We start from the raw sequence: 25,782 nt of genomic DNA on the forward strand, positions 1-25,782 counted from the left end.
CAAGAACATTTGTGACATAGGGCACATCCATCATAGAAAATCATACATTTAGAATGCGGTTGCTACATTTACAAATACCATTACGTTTATGACTAAAATAATGGTTTGCAATGCTTTGAACAATGGTTCTCATTATGGGATCACCTTGAGCACGATAATGATGGCGCTGAGAGAACGAACGAAGGCCTGCTAACCCTACATTACTGGCTTGGCACAACATGCTCTCAGACCCACAGCAGTGGAAGCGGCAGCCGTGTCTGCAGGGCTTGCAGCTGGGGCTGGCTCCTGCCCCTGCCTGCACCAGCACCAGGACTGGGGGAGGTGGTGGTGTGAGCCACAACATCTCCCTGGGGCACCTCACTTCTGCCCCAGTAATGGAAAACAGGACTGTATCTCCCTTTGCGTAGAATGGTTGCTGCCCCCAGCAATTTGGTACAGGACACAGGGCTGGTGTGTCAAGTGTGGCCACCAAGGATGCTGCATTATAGAGGGTGAGGGTTAATGCCAGTAGTTCTCAAACATCATGTCAAGGATCCCCAAATTGATATGAATTTCGCCATGGATGAACACAAATAGCAGATCTACAGTACAAGCTCACAACACGTAGATGTGGGGAGGTTAAGTGTTTTAAACTGTACACTTTCTTAGGAACCCCCTCAAGGACCCCTGAGGGGGTCCTCGAACTCAACTTTGAGAACAGTGTCCGGATTGACATGGCCATGGTAGGCAGTGCTGTGCTCTACCGTGTTACGCTGTATACGCCGTATACAGTGCAATTTTGGGGGAACAGCGTATACAGTCTAATAACCATTTCATCCATTGAAAACGCGATAGCGTATCGTGCATGTCGTGCAGGGAATAATTATCTTATACCCTCCGAAAAAACCTAGAACACACCACTGATGGTAGGTTTTGGACACAGCATTTCTTTCACTGGCTTTAGTGCCCAAAATGTAGTGTGGATAAAAAGGACAAGCAAAACACTTTGATCTCATGTTTGTTTTAACATTATTTGCCATGACAGCGGGTGGGAATCAACTGTTCAAAGATCTGTCATACATTATATTACATTTGACAACAGACACACTCTGTGCATGAGTTGTTACATTTCTGAGCTAACTTTTATTAGTCGGCCATTCTGATGTGGTGAATCAAAACAACTAAAAATTAAGTTAACGGTTCATGGTAACATGTTCACACACTCATTCTATGCAGTATTGTGTAGTAGCAAACATTAAAACAAAAACAGGAATTTATTGCAACTTAAATAATTAGAAACTTGGACTCTGTGTACATTGGAAAAATAAGGAAGACTCAAATACAATTAAAACATTAATACTGAGGGTCTGATTCATTGTTCCAAAACAAACCTATAATCAGATGGCTGTTGCCGAACTGTTAAACACACAGTTGAATGCGTCTTGTCAATGTCTTATTGCTTTTCAAGTGGATTGTCATGATCACCTCAGGTCAATCCGTGGTCTTCTTCTTGACAGTTTGACTCCGAAAGACTGACGTCTCCACCGTGAAAACAAAGTTGACCAGCCAGCCTTTCACGTGATCCATCCATGTCTTTGACTCTCATGCAAATCAGAGGAAATGATAGAAAATGGAGGTTTGTCATAGAACTTCAAGCGGGGGGGGGGGAAGGGTGGGGGGCTTAATGGAAAATAAAAAAGACTGCTGCCACATTTCATCCTTCCATACCACCCCAATAAGCAGTGGTGATGAATTGTTAGAATCTGCAAATCGAGTATTATAAACAGACAAACAAAATGTCCCACACGTGTAAGGTCTGAGTGTACAGGATATCAGGCACCATTTACAAAATGTACATCAGATCCACACCCCTGATATATTCAGTACACCTCCATTACATGACAGCTGTGGTCGGTGCGAGGCTATGTGCATGTGTACAGGAAAGCAGTTTGCATGCACCAACAAGACCTTTTCTATAAGGACACTGCTGGCTAAAGTGAAAATTAAAATTATACAGCTGGGATTACAATTATGGACAAATGTCAGGGAACTAAAGAGTGACATGGGTATTTGGCAAGCAGGTGTCCATCAACATGTTCAACCAGGTTGTCTTTAACATGCTGACGTAGGCTATTGCTTGCTGTACCTTGACTCACTGATGTGAAAGCATTAGGCTAATATCATAAGTAGCCTGAAGCCTAATTCATACTTTGACGTATGACCAAGTCGCTCGCCGAAAGAACTTGCTTTTAGGAAAGTGAAAAGTTCCAGAGAAACAGTCATTCTCTGTGGAGTATAAATTATAATGGCAGTGTAATTAACACAAGGAGAGGTCAACAAATCACTACCTAAAAATGAAATTCTCAAGACAGCACTACTGCCTTAAATATAAACACAGAAGCACTCGGGAGGTAAAGGACTAAAAAAGGGGAGGAGCCAAACCGAGTTCCTGTTTTACACAAAAAGGGAGGTGGTGCCCCCGGAGGCAAAAACAAAAGGACCGAATGGGTTCCCATATTGCCTAGACACAAACTAAAAGAACACACATTTGCATCTTTCTGCACTGCGTTAATCAAAGGTGTCCAAAGCTGTTCTGGAAACAGGAGTGACGGGTAGCTTATTAACTAACTAGTAGCTAATCACTGCAACAACAGTCCTAGAGAATATGAGGCAGCTAATGGTTGAGTGAGCTAGTCTTCTGCTGGTGTCTAGATTACTAGTTCTACTAGATCATCATGCCCCTGTGAGATGTAAGCTAGGGAGAAGCCTGCTGCTGCTAGGGACAATTAGCGGGAAAGCATGAAGTTTAAACCACACAAGCACAGAGATTGGAAATCTTTTGAATCAAGTTAAAATGACAAAAAATAAAACAATCAAAAAGGCACACACAAGCAAGGAAGGCGCATTAATGAGGGCAGCAAGCTAAATTGGCACACAAGAATTATTAGAGCATGCTTTTTTTTCCCTTAGAGGAGAGGCGGTTGAGGGGATTAGGCATAATCAAATTATTGGCAAAAGAAAATGTTGAAAACAAAATCTATATATCAAAGAGAATGAATATGAAAACACATAAAGGGAAAGAGCACCCAAAGTCATGCACAACATAAGAACTCCCAACGTTCTGCTAATACCATCTAGTACCATCAACCTCTGATTTCCTACCACCAGTAACAGGAAGAGTGGCACTGGGCACAACAAAATAAAATATTTGGAGAACGGTTAAGTAATGTAAAGTATACATGATTAGAACATGCTTGAACATTTCAACAATTGCTACAAAACCTGTATATCCAATCATTTGGGGCTTAAACAAGAAGCTGAAGGTTACATTTAAGTCTGATAATGATGTACCGTGCATGTTCACATTGTGTATACTTTACATTACTTAAGACCATTTTCCCACTATTTTACTTACCATTTTGGACAAAATAGCCAATTTTGCATCGAGGTGCCCACTCTTCTTGTATCCCTACCACCAGTGCCACGAGTCAGGCAGTAGATCAGCGCTGTGTATTTCCACAACACGATTTGGTATCGAGCCGATGGACACATTGGGGGGTTGGGATGGGGGTCCAAGGTGTGGAAACAAATAAAATAAAAATAAACAGTTGACAGATTCTTAGTTCTCTGGCTATGGCTTGTGAGATACATATGCAGCAAGTGAATACAGTAGCTGGCTCATTAGCTCTGCATGGCATCATACATATTTACAAGTTATTGCATGTTCCACTTGGAAGTCTAGCACTTGTTGAGCACACAAAGCCAGATTCTATGTGCTTTGCACAGTGGACTCTATGGTAGTGTATAGGGGTGAATACAGTCAGACAGCAGAGCTTGGGGCTAGACCTAAGGTGGGTGGGGGGCTAAGGCGGTGGTTTAATTGTAGTTTTGTGGGGAAGGTGGAGGAGAGGGCACAGGAAGTGGTCACCAGTAAAAGGACCGGGTCAAGAAGTTGGCGGCCGTGCTGAGCCAGCCCATGCCGTCAGTGATGGAGCCCACGCGTGTGACAGCCTTGTCATGCTCCTCGGACGGACTCTCATCTTCAGGCAGGTAGTCTGGGATGTCTGTGTTGTGCTCCACCACCACTTCGTCATCCTCCTGGAATGGCAACATCAGCTACACACACACACACACACACACACACACACACACACACACACACACACACAGAACATATTAGGAAAACAATATAGATATCGTTTTTCTCTCCTTTCCCTTACCCGTGTCCTGGTATGAATGTGTGAGTGCGTTTTAGGGCAAGGGGTCTTTGTTTGTCATTTGTGTCCGTTTCAGAAAATCACGGACCTTTGTATTTTTTCGCCATGGATGAAGACAAATAGCAGACCTACAAGCTCTTGCCTGTGCTAAATCGATAGATTTGTAAAAAGAAAAATCTATTTTTTTTCACCTACCTGGAATTGAGCCGTTTCAGGATTAAGTTGTTAAGTGGTACAAAATATACAGATACACACCCTGGCATTCAAAGTTAGGGCCAATGTGTTCTATTCAGACAATTAAATACATGACTGAGCTAGGACTGACCTCTGGTGGTCACAATATGTATAACTCAATATGATCTGACCTGGTAATTCCCATTATAATTGGATTGGACCTTGGTTTCACTTGAGGAATACACATGATGATGTTACATCATCAATGTTTTTATGATGTAACAGAGAAATTGATTTTGAAAAAATAAAACATTTCATTAAAAAATATATAGTCATAATGTCTTGTTAAGTGCTGAGAATGTTTAACAATGCTCTGAGGGCATAAGTGGGAATGCACAGTAAATATCTACAGTATAGGGGCGCCCGCTGGCCTAGCGGTCCAGGCGCATACCACATATGCTGGTAATCCAGCCATACAGCGCGTCACGGGTTTGACTCCCGATCCCGACGACCTTTACTGTGTGTCACCCCCCCCCCCCCCCCATCTCTCTCCCCATTTCCTGTCAGTCTACTGTCATATCAATAAAGGCAAGAGCCCCCAAAAAATATCTTTAAAAAAATAAATCTACAGTATAGATCTCCTATAACGACAACCACTTTGAACCTTGAGCTTGTCGTTAAGAGACAAAAAAATAAACCCGATCTACAAGCTCACAACAAGATATGATGCCTTGTGAGCTTGTAGTTTGGCTATTTTCGCTATTTCGCTATTACGAGGTTAACTCTGTGCAAGACGGGTCCATTCAGTTACATTTGTACATTCTCAGAGTTCAATTAACGCTATGGATTCCTGAACACATAAAAAACAACACCAATATATATACATGCATACACCTATGATAAGCTGTATTGTCATCTAAAAGATAACACTGAGAATATGCTACATAGCCTTAACTCATTCGCCCAGGGCTCGACTAATTGAAGTGTGTGGTGTTTTCAATGGTTTACGCTAGAGGGCGATGATGATGATGAAGAGCACAGCCAAAGATCACGTGATCACAACTAAATGGAGCTGGTTTCGTTTACTATTCAATGCCAATAACTATGGAATGGATCATCGCGGCAGGACAATTTATTTTCTCAGATTCTACAAGACCCTCTACGAGTTAAACATCACCTTTTCTCCTTAATGATCCTTACCTCGGCTCCATCTTCTGCCTTTACCACCTGCTGAGCCGTCATCACTTTGGTGGAGCTGATCGCTGTACCCAGCGCCTGGCAGACACAAAGTGATAAGTCTAGTTAGTCCATCATAAAACAAAGCAGGCTGTATGTTGAGGAGTTTATTGCCCAATGATTTATTCCTTAACTTTAGCATTGTGTACCAGCAGCATGTGCAACGCATCACTTGACATAAAAACACATGCACACAACACTATGCATAAATCATGAATTGGGCTAAATTAGCCCCAAGTCATGCTACTGTGCTGTATGTGCTCCAGACACGTACTTACCTCGGCTTTGAGGTCAGAGCGGATCCTCACCACACACCTCTTGACGGCCATCTGGAAGGTGAAGCTGATGACCCCACGGATCTTCAGCAAGGCCTCCTCACACAGACTCCTCCGAGTCTGTCGACAAATGAACCACATCAAATGAACTATTTGTCAAAGGCATAATAACAGGGCACTATGGAAATGCTTGATCCTCGATCTTCTACTCGACTATGTGTGTGAAGGGGGGCTATCTGTGTAAATGAGAGAGTGCAGACATTCTGGTCAGATTCTATATTATTCTCTTTACTTCTTCTGTTGTTGCTGTATTTCCTTGTATTTGAGGTGAGGATTTTTTTTTAAGAACCCCAACAGTTTTTTTTCGCACCTGCAACTATCACTTGTCATCTAGTCTGTTGTTTTGTGTCTGCTCTCAGCGCGTCTGTTGTAATTTGATCTGGCTAGCTGCAGGATCCCCACAGTGCTGTATTCAGGTCCAATCTAAATGCCCCACTGTTCAATGGCTGGCATTTACAACCTGACCTTGCACCCCACTCTCGCCTGCCCCCACACACACACACACACACACACACACACACACACACACACACACAGATTGTTGAAATGGAAAACATGTCAACGATGACAGCATCCACATTGACCGCCCTCCAACCAATTCCTGGTCTCAACTGTAATAACTTAACAAGTGGGGGTCAATGCATCAATCGAACCTACAGTATCCATATGTGGGTGATTGTGCTGGATATTATAGGGTTTGGTATTTACTAGGGTATGTGGAACACAGATGGAAATCGCTGTGGCTGGCAACCCCTGACAGGAATTAGCCGAAGAAGAAGAGGTACTGTATAGGCAGTGTACTGTATGTACTGTATGTATGTCTCCATGATAGATGGCATGCATTGGTGCCTACTTACAGAGTCATCCAGCCCGTTGATTTGGAGCACCACGGTCTTAGCTCTCTTGTTGGTGGCGCCCAGGAAGAAGTGAGCCTTACGTCGGCAGGACTTGGCCGCTGCCTCGGCCTGCTCAGCCTCCTCTTTCCCAGCTTTTTGTAAGATCTCATAGATCTCAGAGGCCAGCAGTTTAGTCTCCCCCGGGGATGTGCTCCTTGAAGAATGAAGAATCGTCAACAAGTGTTAAGGGCTATCGGTTTATGGTACGCTGTAGTTTCTGACCTAAGGAGCTACACGTTTTGGAAATGTTTCATTGTGATGTTGTGGGCTATGTGTAAGAGTAGGTTGAGTTTGAGCCTGGGACACTGGCGTATCCTGGGGGTCTTACCCCAGTTTATTTAAAAAGGAACAACTTTGTGATGACACAAAATGACAAATAAGCCTAAACGAGTCTTTCCCATTAAAACCAGGAAAGAATTCGTGTCATTTTAGATTTTAGCGTATAATATATACAAGACATACAAGCTCACAGCGCGTCACTTCGTGCCGCGAGCTTGTAAATCTGCTATTTTTGAACATCTTTGAGAAATCTTGAAAGTGTTTGAAAAAATGATTAAGAATAAAAAACATTTTTTAACAATCTTCTCTTCTGGGGGTCCCTGGCACAAAACATTTTCAGATGGGGTTCCGCGGCCAAATAACTATCATTATGGGGGTCCTTGGCGTGAAAAGGTTTGAGAACTACTGATTTGTAGAATCGGCCTCAGGTCTTAATGGGTTAAAGGGGTGTTTTAAAAAGGCTGTCAGTGATGATATCACAGTACATAATATAGACCGCATGTGTAGATAATAAATTGGAACTGTGCTGTTGTTGGCTCTGTCAGACATGTTTTACTTTACATTGCCTTCCTAAAGATGTCAGTACTGAAAATAATGCAAACATTCAAATTTGACCCCCAAAGAGCCTGTTGCATTAGATACTGGTGTGGAACACTGGAAACCAAACAGATGTGTTTCATAGACATACAGTACAGTAGTAACACCAATTTCAACCATTACAACAAAACAAAAACCCTCCCCGTAAGGAGTTATGATGGAACTCAGTCTTGACCATGACCTTACCAGAGCCAAGAGGCTGATATTTGCAAAGGTCGCTGTCTTTTTTCGCCAGACATTGTAGACCAAGCACCAGCTGCATCAGGGGGTGTTCCCCTGCCAAAGGGGGGCCAAACATGTCGCAGCCTAGCCTTTCCACTGCAAAAATAGGCACACTCCCCCCACCGAGTCAGCCTACCCCACGTGGATTCTCCATAGCAAAGTGTTAAATATGGACAAACATACCAGTCAAGAGCACATAGAGAAGGCATGTGCTGTCCTTACAGCTCTGTTAGCAGAATTAGGATTTTAGTAGGGGTTCTCTTCTGGCACAACTTTTCACATTCTGCAGATCATGAACGCTGTTTTTCCATCTTCCATTTGTTGCGTTATTGTTTGTCTGTTATATTTTATGCCATTTTCATTCTCATGTTTCTATTTTGTTCTTATTCTGCTTAGCATCCGTTTCTTTAATCTTCCGTTTTTATGGTGCTGTACAGCACTTTGGTCAACTGTTTTTACTATGCTTAATAAATAACAGTTACTTGACTTTACTCGACTAGCAAGTGCATGGAAAAAGGTCGGGAAAACTAGAGGCTTGGGGTTGTGGGTTCAACCTTGTGTCATTCTCTTGATGACTCTGATGGGATGAAATGCATTGGTATTCGGTTTATGAAGGTTCCAGAAATACACAGCAGAGTTGGTAGGGTAACATCTTTGCTGATGTAAAGGTGTATCACTCCCCTAACCGAAAGAATGGGCAGGTATGCAATAATATTGATAATTGCGATAATTTGCCATACACAGTACTGCATGTTTTTCTTTCTTTTCAGTGTTTTAACACAAGTGGAAAAGTAGACAGCTGCTAAAGAGAATCTTTTTCTCTTTTTATTCAACAGATTTTCAGTCAATGAAAGTGATGCTACATGTCAAGGGGCTATCCTTTCAGTCAATTCTGAGCACAATTTGAATACCATTCATTTGAGAGCTTACGGCTGATACGGCATATCACCCCCCCCTGGGCTGGGTATGTGATGTCAACGGTAATTTTGGTTAGCCGTCCATTAAAAAGTATCCGAATATGCTTTCGGCGTATTGGCTAATTTGCATAATAATAAATATGCATTTCCACACTGTTCAGAGAGAGAGCAAAAGTGAAAGAAAATGAAACACAGGGATGTCCATGGCTGTGCCATCGGAGCAGGTGTTCTCATGCAGAATGCAAAGCAGCAGATAGATACCATAGCACATTGACAAGTTAATCTTCCTTAATAAAATATGTTGACTAACCTACAAGCAGCCAGTAGCCTAAGCTGGGTCAAGCTGTGTAGGATGCCTAGTTGCCTACTGCATTTGAGCTGTGCAGATGACAACACAATTATTAGTAAAGGAGCCTAAATGAGTGTCTACTATTCTGATAGACGTTCATTCTGTGTGCATGCATTTTTCATTTCGGGTTATGTATGTTGGTGCACTATGTAACTTTCCTCTTCTACCCCGGATTTGAACCCGGTTTCCTGCGCAAGTGCTGCCATTTTTACTATTGAGCTAATAGAGCCTGCCTGCTTGCTTAGGGGATAAATTGAATCTTGACCATCAGGTCAAATTCATGTCAGATCCTGTGTCTAGGTGAGACATGACCTTTGACACGATCTAAATGTCTCAATAGAAGAGCAGGGAGACAAAATACAACCACCCCAATTGTATAAGTTATAATGTATTAACATACTCTCCCAAACAGATTGGACAAAATTACCATTAATTATGTAAATATGAATAATAATAATAATTCCAACTCTATCCGTTTGTGACATCCCTAGTGTGTGACACTAAGAATAATAAGATATTTTGGCAGGACTGCATCATAATATAAAATTTGGGACATATCTGGCACAGCTGCCCTCTGGGAACCTCATGCTCCCTGGCAGCAAAACACATTCCTTTATGCCATCAGCCATGCTGTAGACTAGAGCCAGACATTCCCTTTCGTTGTGTGGGGAAAGACTGGGGACAGGACCTTCCACTGTGACCCAACTTCTCCTGTTAACATTTAATAGGAAGCAAAGCCCTACGCCAATTTGAGCTTTGCACGGATTGAAGGAATAGATAAGAGTGTTCACACCAGTTTGGTGCCCACTTGGCCAGACATGCCCCCACAGCCATGTGTTTCCACTCTCTCCGGCAATGATCGACCTCTACCCAAAGTCAGAGTGACTCGAACATCAGCGAGGAGGGGGTGGGGGTTTCTGCTGTTACTTCAGGGCTCTTCTTGATGGACTAGCTGAAGTGACTGGTTTACTCCAGGGTGGCCAAGGCTGTGTTACAGGGGAGGGGGTGCTCAAACAACCTGCTGCCAGACACTTGAAAATAGGCCTATTCTTATCCGAGTGCTAATGATAACCAGCAAACCACTTAGCGCTCCAGTAACATTGGCTATCCTTGAACAAATTACCATGCCTCAGACGCAACCTGAGTGACCTGGATGTGATTAGCATGTTTTTTTTTGCGAGGTGCAAAATGTCTTCAGTGCACATTCTTTTTGGCAGAAGAAAAGGCTTGATAAAAAAAATGTCAGCTCAAAATAAGCTCGAGTTACAAATCCTCTTAAATGACAATACAAAGTAAGCCACCCCTGCAAAAAAACACAAAAACAAACAAACTGCCAACTCCAGCACAATCCGACATCAGTGGAAACACAGAGGAGATTCATTTTGAAATTCTAAAGAGATGGCAGGATGCATTCAAATCTTTCATGTGCAGAAACAGCAAATTAATTGTTTCCTGTCCTATTCTAATTCAACATTCATTACATTCATCCTGACATGGCAACCCTGGATATCTTCCTGTACTGAAAATCTGCAGACAGACGCACACAGTGTGTTCAAAACAAAACCAATCCCAGTATGAGGTTTTGAGTAAAAAGTGCATAGTGAGCACAAGTGTGCGTGAGCGGTGAGCGCGTGTGTGTTACAGCCCGACCGATGCCAGTCCCGATTTTTGAGAGCCCTGACCTAGACTACGGATTTCCTGATGTTTTGACTGATATTTTGTCAAATAGTGCAAAATGTTCTAATCAATTTGAAAAACTTTGATTTGATTAAAGTTTCTATTTGAAAAATTTAACTTGAATTATACAATGTAATACAAAGTAAATATAAAAAAGGTACATATAAGCTGAATGTTTTATTTAACCACTTAAGCCCTATTTACAAATGTTCAAAAATAGCTGATCTACAAGCTCTATTTTCTTAAGTTCACACATATGACATGCCCAAAATAGGGATGCCAGTAGTGGTTAGAATTGGGACACATTGGCTGCATAATTGCCGATTCCAATATCATCCAAAAGGTCAAGGAATGACCAATACATTGGCCAAAGCGACATATTTGTCAGGCTCTAGTCTAATGCATGTGTGTGCATGTGTGTGCGTGTGCGATGCAGCAGTGGGGACAGCGTCTTACTTCTGCATGACATTCTGCAGACTCAGCATCATGCCCAGCTCGCCCTTCATTTTCTCCCTGTTGGCTCGACATTCCGCCAGGTAGCGCACCGCCTGTAAAGACAAGGACAACCATTATTACTGAAAAGAATACAGACAAAGCTAAAGGGGGACAATATGTGTGTGTGTGTGTGTGTGTGTGTGTGTGTGTGAGTGATGAGTGAATACATGATGTTACATAAGCAACATAAACACACAAGCACTCAGTCACTGTTTATACACTTCACAGGTTCCCGTCAAGGAGCAACGATTACATAAACCACTCAGATTTGTACTCACAGTTTGAGTCATGTGGAGGGGGGGTTGCTACGGTACAATGTCAAGCCATTATATTATTACAAGTGTTTGGTACATACAGTGTAGATTATAACCATCAGTCGGGCATCTTTATTATAAAACCACAAAGCAGACAGCAGATGTCCCCAGTCTCCTGTGTCTGTAGGACATAGCTGGGTAAATACCACTGCATGTCTGTCTGTGACCGGGACGCAGTGGGAGGGAAATGCCCTTTGCGCTGTCACTGTAACCTGTTCTGACAACAACGGACAGCAGGGGGGGGCCAATAATGACATGAGCCGCAACCAGCTACAGATCGTAGTCTAGGGCAGTGGTTCTCAACCTTTTCAGGCCGTGACCCCCCAACATAATCATATTTGAACTGGGGACCGCCACCCTAATAACAGGGTCCCCACACATTTTTACCAATGAATTTCCAAAACTTTTCCAAAACTTTTCCAGAATATTTAACCCAATTTCCAGGCCTATATAACAATCATTCAGCGCAATAATAATAATACTCCTATGTACAATTCCCAAAGACCAGTGTAGCAAAAATAAAGCAGAGAATATAGAATGGTATAATTTCATTCCAAATTTCGTGCCAAATGTACTGACTAACTACGCATAATGCTGCAGCACGTTGTGAGCTTGTAGATGTTATTTTTGTCACGTCCGTTATAGAGCCCGACCGATGCCAGATTTTTGATTCCGATACCGATTTTGGAGAGTCCTAGACCACCGATACCGATGTTTTGACCGATATATTGTCAGAATCTTTTACGTTTCCAAATCAATTTGAAAACCTTGGATTTGTAATAAAGTTAACATTTAAACAAAAAGCAAGCAAATAAATACAAATACACATGTTTTGATGGATAAATGCAAATGATTAAATCATATATATATATATCTTCGCTGTCAGGCCGAAACCTTGTATTTCCATATTTCAACTTTATGTTTTTTCATAAATGAATGCCTTACTTCAGCAGTTCTCAAACTGGGGTCCAGGGACCCCCAGGGGTCCTTGAGGAGTTACATGACTTTAACTCTGAGTGTTCCATTTGTACACTCTCAGAGTTAGGATTTCTTAGTATAGATTGGGTTCCCAGAGATAGCAAATGGTATCAAATGGGGGTCCGTGGCCTAATGCTTATTAAACTGGGGGTCCATGAAATTAAAAATAGCCGATCTACAAGCTCCCAACATGCCGAGATATGATGCGTTGTGAGCTTGAAGATCGGCTATTTTCACTATTAAATGTTTTTATTTTTAAAGGACCGGTTTTGGACATACAAGGTTCCCACCACCGACAGTGACGTTATATGCCTATATATGGTTCTGTATCAGTATATCAGTCAGTTTGAGCATATTCCATTCCACCAAAAAATGGCTTAAACAATGTCAAACTGTCATGATTCTAACTGCTGAAAACTTCCCATTTGGATCATTGTTTAAAACAGAACATGGATGTTTTTTGCAAAAGGATTATTACTTCTTGTCCATCAGAGTTGTGAGGTTACAGCTTCTCTCTTCATTTGAATGATAGCCTATAAGCTCTGTTTTTTTCCCCCCCAGTATTTCATTTCTATTGCTTGCTGGATATTAAGGATTTTACTGTATTTTGTCACATTTATTAATCTACAGTATATGCTGCTGATCAAATGTTGGGTTTAGCCTACTGTTTGATTTGCACACATGCACTGCGGCTGCCATTGACAGTGAATGAGATGGCTGCCAAGCAGTTTACTTGTGTTATAGGCTACCAGTACCTCTACTGGCTCATTGGAAACAAGACCGCAAGGACTTTCATGAACGACCTGTTAAAAGGAATTATCCATATCCTTACTGGGTAGTTTTAGTAAAATAGCAGTACCAACGTTCTAGTGTATGGTAAATTAATGATAAAAAACATCGGTGAAATAATGACCGATGTCCGATGTTGGCATCGGGTTCCAAAATGACTGATGTATTGGTCGGGCTCTAGCGGTATACATTATGCTGCAATCACACAGCCCGTTCGGCGAAAAACTACTTATGTTGCATATTTTGTGTAATGATATACATTTTTTTTATACATTTTTTTGATCAACAAAATCAACAGCCAAAAACAATGCATAGCCAAATATTTTCCAGGACCCTAGATAAATTCCAAACCTTTTCCAGGACTGGAATTTTTTTTTTCTAATTTCGAAATATTTCCAGAAATGTCATGACCGTGGGGACCCTGTAATAAGCACTTGGAATGTAGGCATTCAATCTTATTGGACTAAATGTTGCGAAAATAGCAGATCTACAAGCTCACAACGCCTCGCAGTTGCAACGCGAGACGTTGTGAGCCTGTAGATGGGCCATTTTGAAAATGTTTGCCTCTTTCTTATATTATTTGACAATTTGACCAATGTTTGACCAGTTTTTATAGTATAGTTTGTTGATTACCCATGATGCAGTAATGGTCTTATTTCTTTAGGTATTAAAAAGGTCTTAACAGAGTAGACCTTAAATTGTCACTTCACTGTCATCTGGGGACCTCCCACAATCATACATGGACCCCCAGACCCATAGGTTAAAGGACGACTTCACCCATTTTCAACCTATCTTCATATAATTGGTCCTCATTAATGCTCATGATAAAATGGTACCATTTTTTTCTACTCGGTCTGTGTCTCAGAAGAGGGCTGAGGACAGTTCAGAGTCCCGTCTACCAGTGACATCATCAATGGGGAATCCAAGCTAATAGAAACGTCAGGCTTTCTATTCCTGGAAAGTTACGATGCAAAAATAGAAGTAATTGTTCTCGTGTTAATAAAAATCTAAATAAAAAATGTGAAATCTTGTTGGAAAAAAGAATCCTGCCGAACGATGATGTCACTGGGTTTCTGGACTGTCCACAGCCCTATGAGACACAGACCGAGTAGAAAAAAATGGTACCATTTTATCATGAGTATTAGTGAGGACCAATTATATGAAGATAGGTTGAAAATGGGTGAAGTCGTCCTTTAAGAACCACTGGTCTAGAGCAGTGATTCTCAACCTTAATTTAAAGGACCCCCAAATTGTATTTTATCTCTAGGACGACAATCTAAAACATTTTTATTGTTAGACATGATTTGGTCTGATATGGCATGTAATTTGCTACAAATTCTACAAAAAAATATCAATTTAGCTGGGGACACCCTGGAACCTCCTCAAGGACCCTTGGGGGGGGGGTCCCTGAACACCAAGTTGCGAACCATTGCAGTAGGGGACCAACCTCAAGACCAACAACAGTGTGGTAGTTCTAGATAACTTGCATCTCTTCATTCCCCTGGCCTGTACAGAACCTATTTTTAGGCAACACTGTATCGCATGCCATTATGGTCTCTAATGACACTATACGATCGGGTCAAATCTTACCAATAATGCAGAGTAGACAATCGTTGGGTTCGGGTGGTCAAGAAACAGTATAAGACCCGGGAGACAGCCTTGATCTTCGACTATGGCTCTTCTGTTGAGTGGATCAGCTGCAAGATCTCGCAGCTGGTTCACTACGGTCAGTGCATCCAGCTCCCCACTCATGGTGCCTCCACTCCTCCTGATGCCATGCACCTCCAACTATGACCCCTTGACACCTGCAATGGAAAACAGGAGTAAGTGAGACACCTGGCAACATTCTCATTCATGTATACATAACCCACAAATTAATACACCAGTCTTTGAACCTAAGGCTAGGGATAATATTACTGGTTGCTATATACACATGCTGGTACTTGTAAAAACAGCAATTAGCCCAGGGCTTGTATTAGGACTTTCTTTTTGTTATCAGAGGTGGATTTTGATATGCTATCTAACAGATTATCATGACCCTCCTCCTTTGTAACCTGAGTGACTAGCTAGCCAAGCAGGATAGGTGGGCACTAGGGACAACTGGGCACCTCGATATAAAATTGGCTATTTTGTCGAAAACTCTTTTTTTTCAATAAGTAAAGTATGCATAATTATCAGACTTAATTTAATCCTTCAACTTCTTGTTTATGCCCCAAAATGACTGGATATACAGGTTTTGCTGCAATTTGTAGAACTTGTAGTAATATTAGACCAGAATAGTCAAATGTTTAAGCATGTTCTAAACATGTATACTTTATTTTACTTGAAAACATTTTCCAAATATTCTATTTTTAAAACATTTTGGACAAAATAGCCAATTTTCCATTGAGGCTATCCTGTTACCCTCCAGGAGATATATGGCCAACGTTAAATGTGCACTTTGCAAGTAAAACACTGAAATGAATATTGTCGTTTGATAGACGGGGTGCTGTATATTAGTGCCAACAAAACACCTTCCACGACCCCAAGCTAACCTCAAAATCACGCCCTGTGGTGACCAGGCTAGGCTATCCCACTCCCCAATGACTGGCTGCTTAATGTTCAATAGCCTACCTTTTCTTCAAGGACTTTGGTCCAGAAATTACATTTACAAGACAAGCTGTGCTGAATAGGATCAGGTGCAAAATTGTATTAAACACGACTTAGTAAAAAGACGTGACAAATGGCCGGTGATACCTTTAAAATAGCCCTTTTTCAAGAGAATGTCACTAGGCCTATTGTGGCTTTATCTTTCCTAGGCTAGCTAGCAGCGGTGCTGCTGTTCAGTGTTTGTGTGTATTGGTGTGTGGACATAAGTGTGCTTGTTTTGACACCCATCGCAGCCTAGTTTGATTATAACACTCAGTGTTGCCAGATTATGTGAGAGAAATAAGCAACCAGATCTAGAAAACAAGCCCAAAAGAAGCAACTGGATCACAGCTATTTAAAAAATATTTAAAAAAAGAAAATGTGGAATATTTTTGAAACATGATATCATTCTATCTTTCTATCTATTAAATATTGTATGAGGGTCCCTGGGACATAATATTTTCAGAAGGGGGGTCCTCCAGTCCATATGCTCTAGTCTAGGAAAAATACATATTAATTTGGAGCGGAGGTCCTTGACATGAAAATGTTCAGCCTAGCTCTGGTCCTTAGCGTTAGATGGACTCAGGAGTAAGGAGAACTCCTTCTAACGCTATGGACCAGAGCTAGAAAATAAAAATAATTAAGAAACAAGCCCCAGAAACGCAACCCGCAACCACCAATATTTACAAGCGACTTAACACAAAGTCGCTTATAATAAGTAGACCTGGCAATACATGAGCAACACTGATTACACTGGTTCATAAAAGACGAGCACAACCCGCCCAGCGAGTCTACAGAGATTAAAACAAACACACTCTTTCTTTGTGGCACATGATTGGACGTCAAGGGGGTTATCGACGGGTGTGATACCCAATCAGAATGAAGTTTGTGTCCATGTTGTCCTGCCACTCAATCCCAGTAGCCAATGGTGGCGTTCGGAAATACAGTACTGTTTTTTTTTTTTACTGCTGAGGCTCTCTGATCCGGTCTAGAGCCCGCCTACTGTATCCAGCAGTGGTGGAAATAGTACTCACATTTCTTAAAAAGTATCAATACTGCAATGTAGAAATACTCTGTTCCAAGTAAAAGTCCGGTATTCAAAATGTGCTTGAGTAAAACTACAAAAGTATTGGTATCAAAATGTACTTAAAAGTACCAAAAGTAGAAAGTACTCATTATGCAGAAGGTCCGACAAGTAAGTAGCTAGTAACTAAAGTAAAGTTTTCAAATAATTGTAGTGGAGTAAAAAAAAACAACTCAAAACTATATGTAACGCCCAAGTCCTATATTTAGGTGTACTATTAAGTGTAGTGTCAAGAGTCATATACTTTTGGCACTATACTGGTTGCCGAGGGAGTCTGACGTGTGTTCCATATAAACCACTGATGTCCACAAGTGTCCGTTGAAGTTCATAACAACTTATATTTATTCTTAGTAGCTTTGTGCCAATCACTTTAGCATACAATAAACAAACACGAGTAATACAACTCAAAACGTACACAGACCTCCAGCTCTCATGATGAGACACAGTCGAAAACTGTTTGCCACTGGCAGCACCTGCTGCTGATTACAGCCCTGTTAAATACCTAGGCAACTTGGCCTTGACCAAGCCCTGCAGTGACATCATCAATTAACAAGCAATTATAATAACAAGCAATCATGGCTCAAATGAGTAAATGTACTAGTTACTTTACACCACTGGTAGTTACTTTACTGAATTTAATCAGTTAAATTAAAACAATATCTAAACTCAACTTAAACCCATGCCTAAACGTAAGTAGATTTAAAACACCATTTTGATTGGTCAAGGGCGCTGTCTATCGTTCTTCCTTGGCCATCTCCATACATGACCGGGACCAGTGGATCGATTCACCTCGCGGGTTGCTGTTCCGGTCTGGGGTCTAAACGGTGTGTACGTGTATTGTTTACGTACAAACGACCTCATGCAGTAGGCGGGCTCTAGACCGGATCATGCTGGTTAATTCGGGATCGTGTGACGCCAGGTTAAGAAACGTTTTCCAGACATTCTCCTACTCGCCACCAGCGTTGCCATGTCTGCTTATTATAAGCGAATGTGAGCTTCTTTTTCTGTAAAGTTGCTTGTAAATATTGGTGGTTGCGGGTTGCGTTTTTTTGGGGGGCTTGTTTCATAAGTGTACTAGCTTATTTAGGCTTGCTTCCAAATGTTTTAATTATTATTTAAACCAGTGGTTCTCAAATATTTTCATGAATGGTTTGTGTCAGGGAGTATGTGTGTTGTTTGAATGTTAAAAAAATATATATATATTCCAAATATTCCACATTTCATTGCAGATCTACTCGTTGTGAGCTTGTATATCGGCTATTTTCAAATTGTTAAAGTGCTCATGTGGCTTAAGTTGCTTCTTTTGGGCTTGTTTTCTTATACCTGGCTGCTTGTTTCTCTCACAAAAATGGCAACATTCATGGATTCTACTCCCACCACATTTTCCAGATGACACAGAGCGGTTTGACAAGGTGGAAAAAAAACAACTAAACTTTTGAAACTTCAACCCAGGCAAGTTTATATTAATTTGAGATATTTAAATCAGTACTTTAACAACAATGGGTGAGATGCCGTTTGTTTACGTGACTGGTCCCAAGTGCTTCTTACTGCTTAGTTACGAAAGTTTACATATGCTAAAGTTGCTAGCTGTGTCTGCTAGCAGTAGGCTAATGTCAGTTAGCATCAGTTTATTTACTGCTAACTAGAACAAAACAAAGCTTGCTTTTATTATCAGTCTATAATCAGTGGTTCTCAACCTTTTCAGGCCATGACCCCCCTAAATAATCATATTTGAGCTGGGGACCCCCACCCTGACAAGCACAATTGTAGGAGTTGAGGCATTTTTGATTCGGTTCCACAGAATATTGTGAAAATAGCAGATCTACAAGCGCACAAGCCTCTCAATTGGCTATTTTCTCCATTATGTATTATGTAAGAAATGTCTTAAAAGTCCTTAAATTGTCACTTTATGTACGGTCATCTTGCCCCCCCCCCCCGGGCTAAATTCGTGCCCATGTATAATGTGATAACTGTTGATTCGCATGAACTTGTTTATGACTTCTAATCTAATCTGTTTTTCGGCTTTGCTTTTGGTTTTGTTTTGAGTTTTGTAAATAACAACCCCATATACTTACTTTTTATTATCATTATTTATTATTGATTGACAATCTAATGCAAATATACACATTTAAAGGCAACTGACATAACAGACGTCATCCTTTCATTAAAGATACATATTGTAATATTATAATATTCAATTATGAAACATAAACAGTATTCAAACAAAGGCTTAAACAAAAGATCTAGAACAATACGAGCTCATTGTTAAAGTACAATAGCTGTTATCATAATGTTTCAACATGCTTATCCAGATTCGGTTTCCACTGTTTTCCTAATCCAAGGTTGGGACATTTGAATTGAATGTCCTATACAGTAGCTAGTAAAAAAATGTTTTTTTTATACTAGAACCTAGCAAAAAAAAAAATATGTGTGTTTAATTTTTTAGTTGACCACCGTTTTTGGATTGTTTATTGTTTGTTTACTGACACTAGGTAGCAGCCATGTAGTCTATGGTAGCAGCACACCAGTGCTTAAAGGCTCAGAGAAGTGGAGTTATGTAGCGGTCAATGATTTAACTTTTAAATCTGTGATAACTGATTCATGTTTCCCCACAGACACTAGCCGTATGTGAAGATGCTCTTAGTAGTGGGACTTCTGTGCATTTGCCTCTGTAAAGAACACAGGTAGAGATGAGTAAAGGAGAACATGCACGGATCGATGCAATGGACCTGGTATGTGACACACTTTATCTCTCTCTGTTTGGCCTGATTGTAAACAATTAATTTGTCCCGCATGACTGGAAATATGGCAGTAACGTTTCACAACTAAAGCCGCATTTAGACTTAGTTGCGTGCCGGTGTCGGGCTCAGTAAATAGCAGATCTACAAGCTCACAACGCGTCACGAATGTGATGTGTTGTGAGCTTGTATATCTGCTATTTACTGCATGCAACACCAGCATGCATTTAAGTTCAAATGAGGCTTAACTGTCTCATTCTCCATGTGATGTCTATTCATTCATGTAGTCTATTTCTTGCACAAGTTATAATGTGATAACTGTTCATTCGTTTGAACTTGTTTATGACTTTTATCTATTTTTCACTGGTTATGATACTAACTATACAGTAGTTACTGTAAATGTCTCTCCCTTGGTAGTGGTACATTTGCCTGAACATCACCTACCTCATATTGTCTTGGTCCCGAAGTGGCAGATTTACTAAACATGATTTTTGTTTTGTAGGCTTTTGGATTAGCCAAGCCGTATGGGTCTTCAAGGAGTATTGTGAGGAGAATAGCGACTAGTCTACCTTTAAAACCATGCCCTCGGGTCCATTTTCAGGTGAGGCAATATTTCCACTACTATGAAAACCAGGTTTAAACCAGGTTTAAAGTATCTTTTACAGTGCAATTATATCACCTGACAGCCTAGCATGTCATGTGTAGGACGGCAGCGTTTTAACCTGCTTATGGTTTTAGTTTCTTTAAATCAGGTTTTTTTTCTGCAGGTTTCTTCACCATAATCGTTCTGTGTGTGAATCCATTGTAGTGTACATGAGCTTTTCTGCTCAGTCCATGAGTATTTGACATTCCATTTTCCTTCTGTCTCTCTCTCTTTACTGTTGATACACTTGAGTATGACTCACTCACCCATACCACTTCTATCCCTATGGCTGTCTATTTTGAAAACATAAATAGAGTTCAGAGTGTCATCCTTTTCCCATCATTAAAACACTTTTGTTAGTTTTTCACCTGTAGGAACAAATTGGCTTCATGGTATTTTTGGGGATTCTCTTTCCTGTCTCTTATCAACACTGTATTTTCTCTTTTTCTTCTCCTTTCTCTTTTCCTCTCTCTCTCCAGCTACCCTCGCTAGCTGAGAGGAATGCAGTATGGCCGCTTTAGGTCAGTTCACTTGGTAACCTACAAAAACAACCTTGTGCTGACTAAAGGCCTGCTGAGTTATGTGCTCCAGAGCCTTTTATCAACACCACTGAGTGTGTCCCTTTAAAAAACTTTATTACTTTGTTTCCTCGTCTTTTCCTTATTTCCTCTTTATTAGTTCCTTTGAAACTTTTGAGCCTAAAAACTGTAGGGATGTAGTCGTAAGATGCAGTGTTGGACTCTGTTTGAGGAAATTCTTCTTGAACTCTGTTGCTCTCACCCTCTGGCAGCTGCGTCCTTACAATGAGGAAGCCTCGGTCCTGAATAGGAGGCAGAATGGTCTGGTGGCCTCCCTGGCTGATGTCGGCTGGATCGACAGGGATGAGGACGATGATGAAGACTACTTTGAGAGACCCAGGTGAGATGGGCAAACAAAGGACTTTTTTCCCTTCTCCAGGGGTTGAATTTAGTTTTGTTTTGCCATCTCTGTACCTTTGGGCTGATAGTATATATAGTAGGCACTTAATAAAGTAATAGTCCCGCCCCTATTAATATCTTTTATCACTAAGGCGTAGATTTACGAGCTGTTGGCAGGTTCGGTTGCGTTTCTTGGTTCTCTCAGCAGCACCCTTGTAAATAGGAAGGGTGTGCTCAGTGAGAGCAACAGTGCTCCGCCTCCGAGCGGTTCAAAGCCAGCAGCTGTGCCTGGCTGGGGAGCTGACAGGCAGGCACGAGAAGTAGAGAATGCTCGTCTCTAGCAGCATCTGTTGTAAAGGATTTATACATTTTAGGCAGTAAATATGCCATGTAGTTAGTTGTTCAATGTTCATGTCTTGATTAATTTCACACATACAGCTGCTATTTTGATACTTAAGTTTGTTATCAATATTCACATGGTGTCGAGTGTATATGCCTACTCACACTCCGCTCCGTCCCCTTCCCTTCACCTCGCACAACCCACCTCCACGGCTGACCACGCAACAATTATGTTGTTTGGTAACGTGAAATCTTTTTTTCACGTTACCACGTTATCTTTTTTTTTAAAGGAAAAGGGGTCTTTCACCCCTTTAACAAAAGAAAATATATCAGTTAACCCATTTAAACCCAGTGTGTGCTTTTCGTCAATCCCCCTAGTGTCTCAGTGAGTTGTTAATTGTTATATGTTAATATTAACATGCACAGCCACAACAAACTTGTTACAGAATACTACAAAAACATTTGTGCCTTATGGCTTGTCGGAGATGCAATTCTCTTAACCCAGCACATTCCCGTCTCCTAGAATTACAATATATGTACAATGACAAATTATGATGGCTGGAAAGTGAGATTAAAATTAAAAGACATTGCACAGCTCGTAGCCATGATGCAAACTAATTATTTTGATACGCGAACCGTCTCGACTGACTGAAATTATCACTATGTGATGGACAATAACGTTTTATTTTAAATCTTGAAACAGATCAGGACCAGCACCAGGACTTGTGTTCCGAGCCCACCAGCATCAACCTCAAAGACAAACCTTGACTCGACGGCGGTCATTACCAAGCTTATACGATGCACAGCCAAACCCCCAGGGGCCGACAGTGGCCAACGAGGAGGCCAATCAGAAGATCAGCGCACTGGAAACGGAACTGGCAAAGCTCCGAGTCCAAATAGCACAGATTGTGCTGGCCCAGGAAAAGAGCACACAACCAGGTTAGAGTCAAATAATGGCTACGAAAACAAGTGCATGTATGCAATGGCATGTGTTCAGTGATTTGGTGCTACTTTTATTTTGAACTGTAATGTCATGTACATACCTCTAGATGGCAACAGAAGTTCACGTAGATTTCACAGGATCATAGAATCCCTCATGCTCTGTGTTGTTCACCTCAGATCCTGCCCAAAGCACCCAACCTCCTCCACCCTGTGCTGTCCCACCCCCTCCTCCTCCACCGCCGCCGCCCCCTCCTCCGCCGCCCCCACCGCCCCCTGGCCTCCAGAGGACCTTCTCAGCCATTGACCTGATCAAAGAACGCAGAGGGAAGAAGGTGGACGGTCAGACCATTTTGGAATCAGAGCCCAAAGCAGCACCCAGCATGCTTGATGTGCTGAAAGACATGAGTAAAGTGAAGCTGCGATCAGTCAGAAGGTGATTCATTAAAGGCAGACTTATAAAAAAATATATCATTCTGTCTTGAAACAGCTGTTCTGTTTGACACGCCATGTTACAACATCTCCACCCTTTTTATTTATGTGTTGTAGTCGTCCAGAAGAGGTTAACTCCAAAGTCAAGCACAGTGAGCCTGCTGATCCTGCAGCTCTCATTGCACAGGCCCTAAAACGCAAGTTTGCCCATCGGTATCGTCACAACAGTGAAGAGGACGACAATGACGACTTCAACCTCCCCGTTACAGAGGTGAAACCTCGAACTGAGACCCCTCTGGTAAGAGTTGGTATGCTCTGTAGTCTCAAGCGCCCCGTTCCAGAGGTGAAACCTCGACCTGAGACCCCTCTGGTAAGAGTTGGTATACTCTGTAGTCTGTAGCGTATCTATCTATAAGGGGGAGAGCCCTGTTATCTTGTGCTTTGGTACCAAGTTTAGTGATAAATGCCTAGCTCATTCACGCTCTGTCTTTTTACTTTTACAGTTTGGGCAGCACATGTTGAAATCCACTGGAAAAAAGAAGTTCTTATGATCAACTGTTCATCGATTAGCAGTTCTTCTGGATGGGAGGTCCAGATTCACCATGTACACAAGTTGGAACTTAAGTCTTAATCAGGCGTTGTCTTGGGAAGGACAAGTCATTCTGCCTAAAACCAGATGTCAGGCTGCTCTGGACCCTGGTCACTGCTTAGTGTTGCCTTTGACGGTCATCTTGAACATCTGCATTTGTTGCACTTTTTTAAGTTATAATATCCATGTTTCATGTTTCAAGTGTTTTGTTTGTTTTTAACAAAAAATTTTTTTTCCAGGAGTTTGAATTCCTAGTCTTAAAATTCTATATTGGATTGATTGGAGAGGTGCAAGTATTTTAATTGTAGCTGTTTTATGCAACACTACAGATCATTGTTCAGTGATTAGTTGTGTGTTGTTGGAATTGCCCACACCTTCAGGAGGGTTCAAATCTTTTTTGCCGTTGCCAGTCAAACTTTTGCCTCATTGATTGCAGAAGAAAGGGAGCATTTTGTTTGTTTGTTAAAACTGTGGAGAATTACGTCATTGCCTTATATCATTCTAATTTATGATTCGGGACAATGTATTTAACTTTTGGTGTTAAGTAAATAATTTAGTTTTTATTTAATGTTGCTTATGTCTTTAGATTTAACCAATTATTGGTCCCATCAAAGTATTTGTGGCAATTTTGCTAGATTTTAAGGCTCTCTCTTTCTAGCTTTAAGATTTCTCTTGAATGGCAAGTAAATTTACATAGTACGTGATATAAGGTCCTAGATTTGTGATGCAACAGCACCTGTAGACTGTATTTGTTGCCTCTTAACGGACCATTTTGTGTAAAAAATAATTAATGTCTACATCCAAATTTTTGTTGGCACCGTTCATCCCGTTAAGTTTGTCCTGTGCTTTAAAGCCAAAGACATTCCATTGATGCTTTGTGAAGTCTGCCTCTCACTGCTAAATGCCAACCTAATTCTCATTCCTATGAGACTGTGTGTAGAGGAGAACCTCTCAAACAACTGTTACATCACAGCTATGCAAAGTTGTTGTGTAGTTGTTGATGGTGGTTTTCAGTTTTTGGGGCCAATATCAGTGTTCATGTAGACACTAGATTACTTTTTTTAAACACTAAAGCTTATACGTTTATAACACACATTCCATTGATCCAAAGCACAGATAATATTATTCTGTTCCTTTTTTCTGTGAACAAGGGTCTTAACATGGCTACTGTAACTGACTTTTCATGCCAGCAATCATTTCGTTAACGTCGACATTATATTATGCCATAAGGAGAATAACTTGTTTGGGAACAGAGCTCTTCAAATTGTGTTCCTCATACTGTGTATCGACTCCTCTGGGTCACATGAGGACCCAGAAGATGTGAGGCAGTGTTTTATTCAAAGTGACACTGAGCTGTATGGTGATGAGTGCGAGTCAGTCATGATTGCACTTATTTCTATTAATATTCTATACCAGTGTTGTTGCCATTTTCATGTTCACATTGTAGTTAGTTGGGAAAGAGGACTGTGAATGTCAGTAACTTATAACACTAATATGCCAGCTATTCTAGATCTGTGTAAGGAGACAATCCTCTGCCAAGTATGCTATTAAAGGTGATGTAAGTGATATTCTTTGGTTAAAACAAAGTAGAAAAATAAATAAAGTTGTATTTTAGATTGTTCATTATCAGGGGTCTCCCGGTCTCTCCAGATCTTAACACAAAATACAATTTCAAATTGGGATACCATCAGGATAAAGAACTCATACAGGATAAATGAGCAGACGAAACAAACACTAAGCTGGTAAATGGTTATCTTCTGATTCGCTGAAATTGGCATCCCACCTGAAAATGCCTCGTTTTCTAGAGCTAGAGAGACATGCCTCTTTACCAAACGCTATCAGAATATAGATATCACTTACTGCACCATTTATGTATGGGTCAAATTAATTAAAAGTCAAATGCACGATACTGTGTAGTATACGTCTGGCATCTTATCGCAAAAGGTACCTAACTGGAAGTCACAGTGGCAACTACAGTAATTGTCCATTGCAATAAAGCTCTTGAGATAACATATCTTG

General features: G+C 41.1%; 2 protein-coding genes across 4 annotated transcripts; one reads left to right on the plus strand and one right to left on the minus strand.

The window, feature by feature from the left end:
* Nucleotides 1-997: 997 nt before the first annotated feature.
* On the minus strand, nucleotides 998-16,286 carry armc1 (armadillo repeat containing 1). Of its 2 annotated transcripts, none has more exons than XM_084049148.1 (7): nucleotides 16,191-16,286; nucleotides 15,045-15,259; nucleotides 11,335-11,426; nucleotides 6,799-6,991; nucleotides 5,885-6,001; nucleotides 5,571-5,645; nucleotides 998-4,095 (listed from the first exon to the last, which is right to left on the minus strand). In XM_084049148.1, the coding sequence occupies exons 2-7, from the start codon at nucleotides 15,204-15,206 to the stop codon at nucleotides 3,904-3,906; spliced, it is 831 nt and encodes a 276-aa protein (XP_083905274.1). In that variant the 5' UTR covers nucleotides 15,207-15,259; nucleotides 16,191-16,286; the 3' UTR covers nucleotides 998-3,903. The 2 variants fall into 2 exon arrangements, with proteins under 2 accessions (XP_083905274.1, XP_083905273.1); XM_084049147.1 differs by having other exon boundaries at nucleotides 16,068-16,282.
* A 2,242-nt stretch (nucleotides 16,287-18,528) lies between these two features.
* On the plus strand, nucleotides 18,529-25,358 carry mtfr1 (mitochondrial fission regulator 1). 2 transcript variants are annotated; one of them, XM_084049140.1, is made up of 8 exons: nucleotides 18,529-18,618; nucleotides 19,782-19,898; nucleotides 20,407-20,505; nucleotides 21,338-21,465; nucleotides 22,507-22,742; nucleotides 22,923-23,178; nucleotides 23,292-23,544; nucleotides 23,678-25,358. In XM_084049140.1, the coding sequence occupies exons 2-8, from the start codon at nucleotides 19,857-19,859 to the stop codon at nucleotides 23,723-23,725; spliced, it is 1,062 nt and encodes a 353-aa protein (XP_083905266.1). In that variant the 5' UTR covers nucleotides 18,529-18,618; nucleotides 19,782-19,856; the 3' UTR covers nucleotides 23,726-25,358. The 2 variants fall into 2 exon arrangements, with proteins under 2 accessions (XP_083905266.1, XP_083905267.1); XM_084049141.1 differs by having other exon boundaries at nucleotides 18,547-18,622; nucleotides 19,789-19,898.
* The last annotated feature ends 424 nt before the right edge of the window (nucleotides 25,359-25,782 follow it).

This window comes from Gymnoscopelus microlampas, assembly GCF_963454915.1.
Source record: "Gymnoscopelus microlampas genome assembly, chromosome: 22".
Classification (NCBI taxonomy): Eukaryota; Metazoa; Chordata; class Actinopteri; order Myctophiformes; family Myctophidae; genus Gymnoscopelus; species Gymnoscopelus microlampas.